This window comes from Malania oleifera, chromosome 1 (assembly GCF_029873635.1).
Source record: "Malania oleifera isolate guangnan ecotype guangnan chromosome 1, ASM2987363v1, whole genome shotgun sequence".
NCBI lineage: Eukaryota > Viridiplantae > Streptophyta > Magnoliopsida > Santalales > Ximeniaceae > Malania > Malania oleifera.
Window position 1 is genome coordinate 155,340,924 of NC_080417.1, and position 16,331 is coordinate 155,357,254.

At 34.7% G+C, this 16,331-nt stretch overlaps 1 protein-coding gene across 1 annotated transcript; it reads left to right on the forward strand.

The window, feature by feature from the left end:
* The first annotated feature begins 14,734 nt into the window (after window positions 1–14,734).
* Window positions 14,735–15,937, forward strand: LOC131168162 (heavy metal-associated isoprenylated plant protein 47-like). Its single transcript, XM_058127427.1, has 3 exons — window positions 14,735–14,907; window positions 15,290–15,368; window positions 15,472–15,937. Exons 1-3 carry the CDS (start codon window positions 14,902–14,904, stop codon window positions 15,795–15,797), a joined length of 411 nt encoding a protein of 136 aa, XP_057983410.1. The 5' UTR covers window positions 14,735–14,901; the 3' UTR covers window positions 15,798–15,937.
* Window positions 15,938–16,331: the final 394 nt, after the last annotated feature.

Genomic DNA, 16,331 nt, shown 5'->3' on the forward strand with positions numbered 1-16,331 from the left:
ATTCCAGAACGAAGAATCCAATCGATAGCATTGTTCAAACAAATTTCTCTAAATTTAAGGCACTGTAATGCAAATTCAAAGCAAACATCATCCGTAGAAAGTAAACAAGTAGAACTAACAAGTACCTGCAAGAACGCGAATTGAATCCGCAGGAAAAGGAGCTTAGAATGCTTGTTGAGAACCCTAGACCTAGAACTCCTTTTGAGCACGTACTGCTCGTCGTAGGAGGGAGGAGGGAGCTTTTCGAGCCACTTCTGGGCAATGCTAACCTCACACTCGGCGGAGCAGGTGTCAATGTCCTCCAGGCGGTGTGAAGCAGGGTCAATGAGACCATGGTTGGACAGAGCTCGCAGAAGGGTGTGCCCTGCCAGCCCTAACACCTCCCGTTTTTGCCCATCGAGGTCAATCGCGAACGACTTCACAATGTGATCGGCGACCTTCTTGGAGCTGGAGGTGGAGGATGGCGATGAAGAGGAAGAGGAACTGGAGAGTATGGACTTGGAGTAGAGATACAGGGGAGGAGATCGGTGGAATCGGGAGGTCGGCCTTCAGCGCCATTTTTGTTATGGGTCAAGGGAGGGAACGCAGGAGAGGGCAGCTCTTATTAAAATTAAAAAATTTTAATTTTTTTAAAAAAGGGGAATTATTAGTGACGGCTCTCAAATCCGTCACTAATAAATGAGTAATAGTGACGAATTTCTAAATTCGTCACTAATAGTTTCAAATATTTTTTTTCTTTTTTTTTTAAAAAAAGAAAATATTAGTGATGATTCTCAAATTCGTCACTAATAAGGGATCAATAGTGACGAACTTAGAAGTTCGTCACTAATACTTTAAACTAAAAATTTTTAATTTTTTTTAAAAAAGGGAATTATTAGTGACGGTTCCAAATTTGTCACTAATAATGGGGCAATCGTGATGAATTTATAAATTCGTCACTAATACTCTGAACTTAAAATTTTTAATTTTTTTAAAAAAAATGAATTATTAGTGACAGTTTCCAAATCTGTCACTAATAATTAGATAATAGTGACGAATTTTTATATTCGTCCCTAATACTCTGAAATAAAAATGTTTAATTTTTTTTAAAAAAGAGAATTATTAGTGACGGTTCCCAAATCCATCACTAATAATGGGACAATAGTGACTAATTTGGAAATTCGTCACTAATATTCTAAATTTAAAATTTTTTATTTTTTTAAAAAAAATGAATTATTAGTGATAGTTCCCAAATCCGTCACTAATAATTGGGCAATAGTGATGAATATACAAATTCGTCACTAATATTCTGAATTAAAAAACTTTACTTTTTTTTAAATAATAGTAGTGACGGTTATTTAATCGTCACTAATGTTTATCTTTTAGTGACGAATTAAATTCGTCACTAATACCACAAAAATCGTTGCTAATATTTTTTCAAAATAATTTTTACGCGAAAAATATTTTCGCGCTATATTTTTCGGTTTTAGTAATGAAATTATTTGTGACGGATTCAAATTCGTCACTAATAATGTCATATTAGTAGCTGTTACTAAAACCGTCACTAATACCCTATTATTAGTGACGAATTTGAATCATTCACTAATAATTTCGTCACTAAAAATTAATTTTTTTGTAATATAATTAATTGTTAAGTGCATATATAGTTAATTAATTAATTAACTTGATGCAATGCAATACAGGAGTGACGTCAGTGGCGATAGGAGGAGGGGATAGGGAGAGAGTGGTGGTGACGGGGGAAGGAGTTGACTCGGCGACCCTCACCGCCACCCTGCGCAAGAAGTTTCGCGTCGCCAACATCCTCAGCGTCCAAGAACTTGACTAAAACTGAAAGCTACTCATCAAATGGCCAAACAACCTTCTCTGCCCCCACTGATAGGTACCGTTGGCCATCCAATTATTATACGTATCCCCCATGTCCACCTTACCATATGCTTTACCACCCATACCCATACCCATCTACTTCTACTCCTTCATGTAATTAAGCTAGATTATGCTTAATTAATTACTTAATACGTGCATCCATCAACATGGACGTGATTAATTTTTATTTTGATTTATGTTTCCTCTGTATATATGTTCGTTAATTTGGATCAATAATATTAATTGTAGTGATATTGCTGTTTTTGATTTTCATCTCCATGTTACCTTTCAAAATATATATATATATATATATATATATATATATATATATACTTTATTAGCTAGTTAAATTCAAATATGTGTGACGAATACTCTATAAGGGTCCATTTGGGTCGAGGATTTTAGTGGGGAAAGGAAACCAAACGAAAAGTAGAAGAAAGCTTATTTTCCAATATACTTTTCTCACCACATCAAATATTATTAAAAAAAAATTATTATACTAAAAAAATTAAACATATCAAATTTTTGTTTAGTGATTATTTTTTTATTTTCTTTTTCACTTTTTTTTGATAACTAAATATGAAAAGTTAGATTTTTTTATATTTTATTTTCTATTCTCTAATATTTTTCAAGTTCCACTGTGTTTTGAGTAATGTATGGATGAGGGTAAATTGTATAGATGTCATTTCCTTCGTATGCTTCAAAATCAAACAACAAGAAATCATCATGTGAACATTCATTTTTCTTTCCTGCCTTTGGTGCAAACATATATGCTTCGCTGCAATTTCCCAATTCCCAAATTAGGGAATTGGGAATCAGTCAATATTCACAGAAAAGCAAACAATTAATCAAAACTTTTTTTCAAATTATTAAGCAACTATAGTCTAGAAGAAGCTGACTACTAAAAAAACATATATATATATATATATATATATATATATATATATATATATGAGGACGGAAAGCAATTTCTTGGAAACTAGCACAATGGTTAATTAGAAAATTAGGTAGCAATCAATGAGAAGCCCAAAATTGATTAAGTAAAAGAGAAATTGGGATTGAATTCACCAATAGGGATTCATGCAACCTCTTTTCTATTCTCTTCTATCGAGTTTAGTATACACAAAGAAGAAAAGGGACATATGGAGTCGGTTTGGATCAAGGTTTTCACTTGAAGAAAGGAAAATAAAGCAGAAACTCATTTTTTGTTATATTTTCTTTCTCTATTTAATACTATCAAAAATAAAAATTTATTTTAACATTGCCAAAATAAAGAGAACTAAAAATTAATGATGTGTAAATTTAAATTTTTATATATAAATTTGACATATTTTTTATTTTCCTTTCCACTTTCGTCTATAACAAAATATGAAAATATGAATTTTTTAATATTTTTCTTTCCTTTTTCTAATATTTTCTGAATTCCAAATGAGTACATAAAGATTAAAAACTTTTTCATACATATATATTTATAGATGTCCACATGTCAAATGATAATTAAGGATGCATCCTTTCTTTTTTTATTATCGCATAGGAACTCCAACCACTAATGAGTTTTTCGGACCCCCTAGTGCGGCACCAAACATACGGATCAACGTCCTCCGCCCCCAAGTCTCGCTGATTAAAGTAAAGCTCGGATGCAGACACAGTTTCCGTGCATTAGTTGGACGTTCGGCCAACCAGACCCCTAAGACACATCTCAATTACCATCCACAATCTCCACTGGTTCACAGAAAACTCTCACCATCCACAGTCCCTACTAGCTCACAAAGCGAACTCTCACCATCCACGGTTCCCGCTGACTCATAGAGTAAACTATCACCATCCATAGATACCGCTGGTTCTATGAATGTATTTACCTGAAATTAAACCCCCGATACTCCTTACGTGCTGATGTCTTTCCACCGCGTCATGCCCATGGGGTAGGATGCATCATTTTTGCATTCTTCATTCGAGGCCTTTGCGAATAATCACTTTCAATATCAAATTAATGTCACAAGTTATATGAAGGAACAATTTCTTTAAATGAACGATATCTTAATTTGGAAAAATTTGTGACAAAATAGATGATGGTGATGAAATCATGGTGAGGATTTTTCACTAACTTATGCTTTGGAACACTAATTAAAAAAGCTTGATCTCTTAACCACAATTATAATCAATTATATATATTGTTTACCTTTTATTTATTGTATATTGATGGTCAACACATATAGCCCATGATATGAATTAGGTTTGATTCCTCTCCGTTTTTATCAATTTTTCCCATGTTAGGTTATTTTAGCATTATATAATTGACAAAAGAGAAATCACATTTTGTAATCTGGGAATTATATTTGTGGGTATAGACTTATGCTTTGTTTAAGAGTATTATTTTTCGATTTTAAATTTGGATTTGAATTTCAATACAATTTTGTATTGTATCTTATCTTAATCCAATACAAATCCAAATCCAAAACTTCTCGAAACATAGGGTTACAAAATTTCAACCTTATTGAATGAAATATTAGTATGTACTTGATTTTTACGTGAAAAATTTTAAAGAATTCTTAAAACTTTTGTAACTATTGTAACTAATAAGTTGATCTTTAATATCTATGAATCAGACCTTGACTCCTCTATCATGTATGGCATCAATATCTTTTTACGTGTTAAGATTTTGATACAGAATGGACAAAAGATCTCACTTAAAACAATTTCACATGATTTAACCCGCGTTAATGTTTTATTATTACTAAAAAATATATATATTAATAGATCATCCCAAATGAAGGAAATGTATAGTAGATAACCAAATGAAGAAGAGGCAAATCCAATTTAATAATTTAGGCATCCCTTATTATGTAAGATTGCAGTTTAGAAGCAAGAAGGGAGAAGCTGGACAGAAACTTCTGCTTTCCCTCTTTGGTGTTTGCCCCACAGCTTCCTCAATTCATGATGCAAGTTGAATAATCAATTAACTTATTGATATTGGCAATTGCTCAAGAAATTTTCTCTTCATTGTCATGCTTATTTTTATAATATTATTTCTAGCATTGAAATTTTCATGGAGTCTTTATAACTAATACTAATCCAATCCAAAAACTCTTACTCTATATTTAGAGAGATCTTGAATTTAAATTTGAATAAAATATAATATAAAATTATATTAAAATTTGTCCAAGCCCACCCAAATCTAAATCCAAAGTCTGAAATTCATGCTGCTGCTTGAAGTTAATCTTAGATTATACACTTCTCTTATTCTTTCATATTCTTCGCAATTCCTCTTTTTTCTGCCCTTTCATTTCTCAACCTCTTCATATATCTTTCTCATTCATCTCTCAATTTCTCTCCCACCATTTCCTTTCTAATTCTTTTCTGATCTTTCTTCATCAAATGGTTTTGGGATACTTGAATTAATGTTAAACGGTTTTCAGTAATTCAAAAATTTGCAATTGATTAATTTATTCAGAATCATAGGTTTGAACTTTAAATTATTAATAAGTGGCGAGTAACTTGTAATGTCTTCGAAGGTTTCAAGATACTCTCTATTTATTTTATTTTTTTACGAACCTTTATCAATTTTTGAAATAGAAAAGGATAATCTCGTAACTTGTTTTCGTCTCTATCTTCATCTCAAAAGTTCAAAATCCCTCGCTCAAACATATATAGATTTTGAAGGATGAGGAACCCTACTAGTTCTCACAGTAGATTACGAAATACACATTTTCATATGTTTAATTAAATTATTATGACAACAAACACGTCAACTCAAAGTTCAATCTGCATATCAACTTCGCAAACTCATGTTGTGGTTAATTAAGTCTTAAAACTTGTATGGATTCTAATTCAATAATGATTTAATTATATATTTTTTTTAATAATTTACCATCAGCTACTGAAAAAATTATTATAAACTTATCATACAATTTTAAAAATTAAACTAGAAATTGATGAGATAGTTTTGATATAAATCTATTTTATTTTTGGCGCAAGGCAGTTTCAAAACAATCATTATTGACAAAATTATGTTCCCATTAATTAATAGAACAAAAATATATATAATAAGATGATTTTCGTATTTTTTCAAAAATGTTAAATTTATTCTTATAACTATTTCAAAATACCTTTATAATTATGTTAAATTTATCCCTATAACTATTTATAATTATTTTTAACCCATAATTGTGCGTGAATACTTTAGAAAAGAAAATATAGATCCTACAAAAAGGTAGAGATGGAGTGACCATGGGCTGGGCCTCAAGTCTGGGTAACAGTTAAAATAGGCATAAACTCTATTTGTCCGACCCGGCCCATAAATGTTTGCTTTAATGCTTTTTTTTTTCTTGTTGGGCCCTTTTAGGGCCTTCTAGGTCAATGTGAAAAATGCAAAAGAGGAGAGGGCCCAAGGCACTTCACTAATGGCCAGCAGGAATTATTATTCATTACTTTTATCAAAGAAAAGAATTTAGACATCCATGTAATTATATGGATCATAATTATGTGACTCTTTTAAATTTATTGCATACCTCTTAACTCATCAATTCCTTTAAATTTTTAATCTTATTAATTATAATAATAATTGATTTATTTAATTTATTGTATTTAAAAATATATTACGAGTAAGTAATTAATATTATAATTTAAATTTCTATGTGTTCAATGGAATTATGTATTTTTTCAATTTGAATATTTGTATAATTACATACATAATTTGATTTGACTTTCAATTTAATTAATATGCGCGCATGTTCTTAATTGCATAGTTGGTTCAGTTTAGATGTTTTCGTAATTATATCAGTGTGTGATTATAGTATTGTCTAAAACTTATCATTTATAATTAAATTTAATAATTATTTAATTATAACTATAATTAAAAAATCTAAATGCATGATTTTATAATTATAGGTAACTCGAGTTATGCAATTATGTATGTGTAAATAATTTGATTTACTGTGACTTTTCAAAACAATAAATATGTATGCTTATAGATACATATTTAATTATAATATTGGCTGCAACAACCATTTGTTAAACTATATAATTAATTGCAAAACTAATATTAAAATTTGAAAATATATACAAATAATTTTGTAATTATAGACACCTTGGATTATATATATATATATATGCACACAAATATGCAATATTAGTATACTTAAGTAATTAGGTTCGATTCACTACAAAAAAAAACAAGGTTATTAGTGATGGTTTCAAACCATCACTAATAATACCAAACTGTCACTAATATGTATTTGTGATGGTTCGATCAATATTAGTAATAGTTTGAAATTAGTCGTCAGATCTTAGGTTACTAATACTTATTAGTGACGAATCTACAAAACGTCACTAATACTGGACTTTTAGTGACGATTTTATGTCGTCACTAAAAGCCTAAGACTGTCACTATAAAATCTATATGTTCTCAGCTCAAAATCGTCACTAAATCCCAAATATCCCAAATATTAGAAACAGTTTAATAACCGTCACTAATATGCCGCTATTAGTGATGGTCACTTAACCGTCACTAATGCTCCACTTTTAGTGACAATTTTAATAATCATCACTAATAATGGCCTATTAGTGACGGTTATAAAATTGTTAATAATATTTGGCCTTTAGTAAAGATTTTGAATCGAGAAAATGTAGATTATAGTGACGATCTCGGTCTTTTAGTAAATTTCGAGGACGAAATTTTATAAGGAGGGGAGAATGTAAAGACCCGAGAAATAATGGTATTTTAAGTAATAAAGAAAAGAGATGAAAATGGAAATCGAACAGAAGGAGGCAGTAGCCTTCGTCGACGAACGTTTCGCGTTTGTCGACGACGTGACAGTATAGGCTCGTTAATAAAGGTGTGCCTCGTCGATGAGAAGATACCGAGAGGTTGTTTTGGGCAACTCTGAATTTCGTCCGCTGAGTTGAGGATCGACGATTTGAGACCACCACGACGCTCCTAGAGAAGTTCTCTCATCCCTGAATTGAGGTAAGACTTTTTATACCAAATTTGGTCTTATCGTAGTTATAGGAAATGATATTCACGGAAAAATACTAAAGTTTAGTTCTGTGAGTTATTGTTTTTAGGGAGTTGAATGGGGAACCCTGCGAGTGTAGGACCAGAATTTTTAAGGGGTTTCTTTCCAATGTTAGGTAAGAGAATAAACTAAAACAGTTATTTTTCCATGTAAATTAATATTATTTATTAGTAAATTAATTTTCAGGAAAGCATGTTTTATATTTGAATATTATTGAAAAAATGCATATTTGGAAAGATACTGCTGTTATACAAGAAATGTAATTTTAGATCGAAAGGTATGATTTTACACAGTATCATGAATATTATTTTTACATGATACGTATTATATTATGGCAATTTTACAAATAAGCATGTTTTTAGGAATTATAAAATAATGCAGTATATGATGATTTTTGAAGTACATGATAAAAGACTTATTTACTCAGAATAATATGTATGAGATTTTTGGCGCAAGGTCATGACTGATAGCCGGCCCAAGGTCATGTATGTTATATGTTTCCAGCACAAGGTCATGTTTATGAAATGTTCGGCGCAAGGCCGTATTTATGAAAGTATAGAAATGCTATCAATCCATTTATGTTAAATGCTATATTATCATGTACTATATGTTATCAGAACCTAGATATTAGTACAATTCAGTTCAAGAGCACAATACTGTAGCTATATAGATCATATATCTATATTCAGATTGGTGCTAACCACCCCACAAGGGGGTGGGAGATGGATAGTCAATGTGACTTTCAGTGTAGAGTTGTAGACGTCCACCTAGCAGTCCAGATCAGGGTGTGGCGAGCTCATCGTACTTACAGACATTTTTGACTCTACAGTGGTCGGTCGGCCATTGTCGGTCCCACTTTTGGGTTGCACAACCTGTCATAAAGGATAATACATGACACCAGCTAGCTATTCATCCTGGGTATATTTTTAGTATTATTAGCAATACGAGACAGTTATGATTAGTATGATTTATTAAAAATATGAAAGTATACATTTATGCAGTTAGTAAATGATTAATGTTTTCTCGTATGTAAGATGTACTGTATATCTATATTATCATTAAATATTCATTTTGCCACACAACTGTATTTAGTTTATTTTCCCTTACTGAGAAGTGTCTCACCCCCACACTTAAATAATTTTTAGGAAACACAGAAGGACCAGTGGGTCGTGGCTGCTGTTGAGCCTATTGTACCACCCCGTTAGGAGGGTAAGTTTGAACTAGGATCAATGGTCTTGTTGTAGGATCCTAGGAAATACTTTTGGTATTTTTGGATATTTTGGGAGATTGTATATACACACAGTGTTTTGGATTATTGTTAACTATGGTATTATGTATTTGTGGTATTGAGGTTGATGATGTACTTTACTGCTGTCTAGGTTTCGCTGTGTGTGACAGGTATCCCTGCTACCCACTGGTTTGGATTGACTATTTTATTTACTATGTTCTATTATATGATTAGTTAAACAGGTCGTTACACGCGGCGCTCACCTAAGCCCTAAATTCAATAACCCTAGTTCAATCCCAAAATGCCCAATATTTTAACATTTTCAAATCTACAATAATTAAATAAAAATTAATCTCTAAATAAACCCCTTATCCTAATTTTGGGGCTACACCTATAATGACCCCACGAGAAATCCGCTCCGTTAGGCTCGTAGAGAATCATTCCTAAATTCTCGTGGTAGTGTCCGATCGTCCATTTGACTTAGAATTTGAGAAAATTTGAGGTAAGAGTGAGAATTTACCTTACCCCAGGAGATATGCCTACGTCGCTCCTATGACAAATCCGCTCCAGTAGAAATGTCGGTGGCAGAGAATGGAGCCCAATCGTATTTTCTGTTTTTCAATCGACACTCGTTAGGCTAATGAAATTGAGGAAAGAGAGAGAGAGAGGCAGGCATGAGAAACGGAGAGACTCCTGAGAGAGATTGTAGAGAGGTGCAGCGGCCCAATTTCAATTTGAAATTGGAAAGCTTCTTCTGGAAGAAGCTTTGCTAATATATATCCATCCTATTATTTATTTAATTAAATTAATTTAACAATGTTTAATCAATTAATTTAATTTAATAATGTTATATTAATTAATTAATTATTTATTTATTTATTTATTATTATTATTATTTACATTTCCATGCATATTATTTTTGGGGTCGTTACACCTGACTAGTCCCATCTGAATGCAACAAAGAGAATACTCCGCTATGTCAAGGGTACCATCACAGATGGTATGTTCTATTCATCAAGAGCTGATTGCAAACTTATCGGCTGTTCAAATAGCGACTGGGGAAGAAATCTTGATGAAAGAAAAAGCACGACTAGATTCATATTTTTTATGGGAGATACAATGTTTACATGGTCACCAAAGAAGCAACTCATTGTAACGTTGTCATCATGTGAAACTGAGTATGTTGCTGCCAACTCAGCTATTTGTCATGGTATATGGATCAGGAATGTACTGAAATATCTGAGATTTCTTTAAAATGACCCCACAAAAGTCTACATCGACAATTGATTAGCAATTGCACTTACGAACAATCTAGTATTCCATGAAAAAAGTAAGCATATTGATACTCAATATCATTTTAGCAGAGAGCATGTCAAGAAGAAAGAAGTGGAGTTGTTACCTTGGAGAACATATAATCAAATTGCTGACATTTTCACGAAGCCACTCAGGCATGATATTTTTGTAAGACTGAAGACAATGCTCGGAATGACAAAACCAGAAAAGTCAGGTTTAAGGGGGGATGTTGAAAATTAAACTTGACTGGAGATGGCTGGCAGCCCACCTCTGTTGTATTTGGGCTGGAGTCGGCAACAATCTCACCAAAATCTCACCAACTTCAGCCACCATTATTGATTATATTGTTCTAACGTTACTATAAATAGATGTGTGTGTGTGTGTGTGTGTGTGTGTAATGTGATATGCGGTGTAGAGAGAGTGAATAACCAGTGAAAGATTCGTATTGAAATTTTCCTCTATAATTTATTTCTAATTTATTATTGAAATTAATTATTTTGCAATTGAGTACAATTCCTCACAGAGTTTCAATCACAACCAGTGATTGAGTGAGTCTCCTCCACCCATCAAGCTTTTCGTGATTATCTAAAATGTACAAATGATACAACAGCTGTAAATGTCCCTGTCGCGACGTCCCGGACCCGGCCCAGAGAACCAATCTCTGGTTTAAAAATGGGTTCGGTTTGCGAACTGGGAAAAATGAATGTGTATTTTGAAAATGTGAATTTTGTAGAAAACGATGTGTGGTGGAGTCGCCACTAACCTTTTGAAGTGTGGTTAGAACACTTGATTGCTACCCCGTTAGGGGTAGAATCGGTCTGCATCACCAAAGTCAGGCTTGGGAGTATGGTTACGCAAGGGGAAGGTATTAGCACCCCCTACACGCCCGTTCTTATGAACAGTACCAGATTAATAAAGTGTTTTCCCTAAATAAATGTAATAAGCCTTTAAAGATTACTCCCTTTCAAAAGTCAAAAAAAAAATTGAAAATACTATATAGGTATTCCCTCAGAACCGGGGCAATCTAGTACTCCGAAGAGTCAATGTTCTCGTTTACAATCATCGGGAAGGAAAATCGAAAATAGGATACAAAATACGCTCCCGGGGATTTTGAAATCTATAGGTTTTTTTTTTTTTTTTTTTTAAGTATCAAAAATACTATTTCGGGAGGTTTTTGAGATTTGTTCGAGATTGGAATGAATTTTTCTTGTGCCTAAAAAGATATTTTTTGTGATTTTTCCTAAGTGTGAAAATGATTTTTGTGATTTTTCCCGAACTTTCAAAATAACACAAATGAAATCAATTGAAACCAAAATGTGAAAATACTTTTGGAATTTTTGAAAATTTCATGATTTTTGTGAATTTTATGGATACAACAATAATATACAAACGAAATGGAGAAAACTGGGGTGAACCAGTTGGGGAATGGTGAGCCGGTCAAACGTTGACCAGTTTGGGGGGGAAAAACTAGTTTAAGGTCTTGGTCGAGACCAATGATTTTCCGGGATTTTCCAATGTCCTTCCGAATACAACAGAATTTTAGACAACAATCACGAAAGTCATGGTTTTAAAGATATGCCTTTAGAATGTATTTTTGAAAATCTTGAATGTAGGGAAACAAATCTAACCTTTGCCAAACATGTTGGAAACTTTCTTGGATTTTCTTCAAAAATTTTCAAAGGTAAATAAGTTTCAAAGCTTTAAAAATTTTTGAATTTTCTTTGAAAATTTTTCTGAATTTTTGTGTCTTTTATGAAATTTTTTTTGTTTTTGTTTTTATGGGTTAAAAGGAAGCTATTTAAAGTAAAGAAAAGTGAAATAAAGTCAAATAAACCAACAGAGGCCGATTAGGGAAAGGGGGACGAAAATGTAACATAAGAGGAGAAAGTTCATTGGTTTTACCTATCGTCTTTTTCTCCTTCGGTCTTCCTCTCCTGTCTGTGAATCCGCAAGGGTTAGTTTACAGCGCCTTCCCGAGGGTTGTTCTTGAGCTTCGACTCGAGGCACTAAGGAGTATCTTCTTCGAATGGAGTGACCCGGCACCAGCAGGAAATGGGATCAATCGATTGCTTGATCTTCTTTCGCTTTCCTCTGCTCCAGTCTTCTTTTCCTGTTGGTGAATCTACTAGGACCGCTCTACAACGTCTTCCCGAGAGTTGTTCTTGAGCTCTGATTCAAGGCACTAAGGGGTGCCTTCTTCAAATGGTGTGACTCAGCTCCGATAGGAAACGGGATTAGTCGACCTCTTGATCTTCACTAAAAAAAAAACTAACTTCACAAACTTATAATAGAAAACTTCAATATTTGAAATCTTCTCCTCACCACCACTAGGAGCTCTCTTCCCCTTGTGCTTGGAATGAGAGGGCTATTTATAGGCTTAGTTTGGGGCAGGCATAGGAAAGAAGACATAGGGGAGTCATGATGGGGGGAACCAAGTATGGGGGGAAGAATGATGAAGGGAAATTAGCATGGGAAGAATGATAAAAGGAAGAAACATGACATGTGGTGAGTGATGATGGAGGGAACAAAGTATGGGATGAAAAATTATGAATGAAATATAGTATGGGAAGAATGATAAAGGGAAGAAACATGACATATGGTGAGTGATGATGGAGGGAACAAAGTATGGGATGAAGAATTATGAATGGAATATAGTATGGGAAGAATGATAAAGGGAAGAACATGACATATGGTGAGTGATGATGGAGGGAACAAAGTATGGGATGAAGAATTATGAAGGGAATATAGTATGGGAAGAATGATAAAGGGAAGAAACATGACATATGGTGAGTGATGATGGAGGGAACAAAGTATGGGATGAAGAATTATGAATAGAATATAGTATGGGAAGAATGATAAAGGGAAGAAACATGACATATGGTGAGTAATGATGGAGGGAACAAAGTATGGGATGAAGAATTATGAATGGAATATAGTATGGGAAGAATGATAAAGGGAAAAAAACATGACATGTGGTGAATGATGATGGGGGGACAAAATATGCTTGCATTTGACAAATTAAAATAAATAATAATAATAATAATAATAATAATAATAATAATAATAATAATAATAATAAGGTTCTAGAAGCTGTGCGGAGCCCATCGGAAATGTGTGGAGTCCACGCACCATGTGGGGTCCACAAGCCGTTTGACGGTTACAGGAACCCGAGCTAGCAAGGCATCGGATATGTGGATCCGAGCTAGCGTACCAAAGGGGGTAACGTGCATCGGATGTAGGAATCCGAGCTAGCGTACCAAGAGAGGTGGGGCCCACCAAACATGTGGGGCCCAATGAAGATATGTGGGGCCCACAAGCCACATGGGGTCCATGAGCCATTTGAGGGTTATAGGAACCCGAGCTAGCAGGTGCAAGCGTGCCAAAAGAGGTAACGTGCATCGGATGTAGGAATCCGAGTTAGCGTACTAGAGGGGGTAACGTGCATCGGATGTAAGAATCCGAGCTAACGTACCAGAGGGGGTAACGTGCATCGGATGTAAGAATCCGAGTTAGCGTACCAAGAGAGGTGGGGCCCACCAAACATGTGGGGCCCAATAAGGATATGTGGGGCCCACAAGCCACGTGGGGTCCACGAGCCATTTGAGGGTTATAGGAACCCGAGCTAGCAGGCGCAAGCATGCCAAAAGAGGTAACGTGCATCGGATGTAGGAATTCAAGCTAGCGTACCAGAGAGGGTAACGTGCATCGGATGTAAGAATCCGAACTAGCGTACTAGAGGGTAACGTGCATCGGATGTAGGAATCCGAACTAGCGTACCAAGAGAGGTGGGGCCCACCAAACATGTGGGGCCCAATGAAGATATGTGGGGTCCACGAGCCATTTGAGGGTTATAGGAACCCGAGCTAGCATACCAGGGGGTAACGTGCATCGGATGTAGAAATTCAAACTAGCGTACTAGGGGATGTGGGGCCCACAACACATGTGGGGCGCCATGGAGATATATGGGGGGGCCCACAAGCCATTTGAGATTACAAAGATGTATGGGGTCCACAAGCAGTGTGGGACCTACAAGAATGTGTGGGGTCCACAACCAGCGTGGGACCTACAAGAATGTGTGGGGTCCACAATCAGTGTAGGACCTACAAGAATGTGTGGGGTCCACAGTCAATGTGGGAAGGTTTTGACATGAGGTCTCCTCGGAAAGGCCTGATTAAAATTGGGGTGTCAACAGTCCCAACTCCATGATGAATCACTACAGAAATGATTGAATAAAACACATGAGTTTATTTTTGACTCAATATGAACTATGACCAAGACTCCACTTTTTGCTCCGTCCATGAAGGGTATGAATATAGACCAAAAGAGGGATAGGAATAGGAATTATGGTGCCATTGGAAGAAGGGGCTACCCGCTGGCTCTTTATAGAGCTACCCCCTCCGTCTCTCCACATATACTCATCTCTCCGTCTCACTCTCTCTCTCTCTCTCTCTCTCTCTCTCTCTCTCTCTCTCTCTGCTTGAAGGTTGATATCGATCCTTAACCATGAAGGTAAGCTTTCCTTACATATGGCAACTAATAAATTGCAGAAAATTTAACGGGAAATTAAGCCACGACCAGCACCAATCCATCCAGCAGTTCTACTGTCTTCTGGCTACCTAATATTATTCTTTCGCTGTTTTGATGTTTTATGTGTGTTAGAATTATCGAATTGATCATGCATTCATCATCTCATCTCATGTCCAAGAACTACTTGATAAATTTGCATATTAATTTGGGTTTTGAGCTGGGGAAAGGCATTGGCAGCTGCCTTAAGTAGATACACATAATTACATATACGCATGCATATATATATATATATATATATGGTTAATGCGGAGAAGTGGCTCATGTTCATGCTTAATTGCTAATAAATTGATTAACAAATTTGCAGCAAAAGATCGTCGTGAGGGTGCACTTCAAGTGCAATAAATGCAGATCCAAGGCCCTGAAGATTGCTGCTTCTGCATGCGGTACACACATACATTGATTCACTTCATTAATTTTCTCTTCTTGCTTAATTGGTAAGTGCATATATAGTTAATTAATTAATTAACTTAATGCAATGCAATACAGGAGTGACGTCGGTGGCGATAGGAGGAGGGGATAGGGATACAGTGGTGGTGACGGGGGAAGGAGTTGACTCGGCGAAGCTCACCGACTCCCTGCGCAAGAAGTTTCGCTGCGCCATCATCCTCAGCGTCCAAGAACTTAAAGAGGATACTAAACCTCCACCGTCTAAACCGCCTAAACCCTCCACATCAAATGACCAAACTACCCCCTCTCCCCCCACTGTTCAGTACTATTGGCCATCCAATTATTATACGTATCCCCCATGTCCACCTTACTATCCGCTTTACGACGCATACCCATGTACTTCTTCCACCTGCTCCCTCATGTAATTAAGCAACATTATGCTTAATTAATTACTTAATAAGTGCATCCATCAACATGGATGTGATTAATTTTTTATTTTGATTTATGTTTCCGTTAATTTGGATCAATAATATTAATAATAATGATATTGCTGTTTCTGAATTTCATCTCGATGTTACCTTTCTCTTTCATGATGATATATACAACCCCAAAGGGTAATAATGGTCATGAACAACAATAATAGTAACAAAAATAAAATAAACTATTTTTGGATTGTGTGTCACAATCTTAATGACTCGTTTGTTTTGCAGCATAACTATTCCTTAAAATAAATAGTAAACATTTTGAAATTATAAGTACGAATTATTCTTTCTGTGATCCTCTTGATATTCTGAAAATCTGGTGCGACTGTCGAGTCTATTGTGTCGGATATCCCACTTGTGACAAATACCAATACTACAACTAATGCTATTGAATATATAAAAACTAAAGTAATACAAAAACTAATAATAAAAGACAATAAAAAGAAAAATTACAACTTGAGCAAATTTCAAATTACC

What these genes read in the sequence shown, in the direction of transcription:
- LOC131168162 (XM_058127427.1), top strand. An exon ending in GATTGCTGCTTCTGCATGCG is followed by an intron (nt 15,369 to 15,471) that starts GTACACACATAC and finishes AATGCAATACAG; the next exon opens with GAGTGACGTCGGTGGCGATA.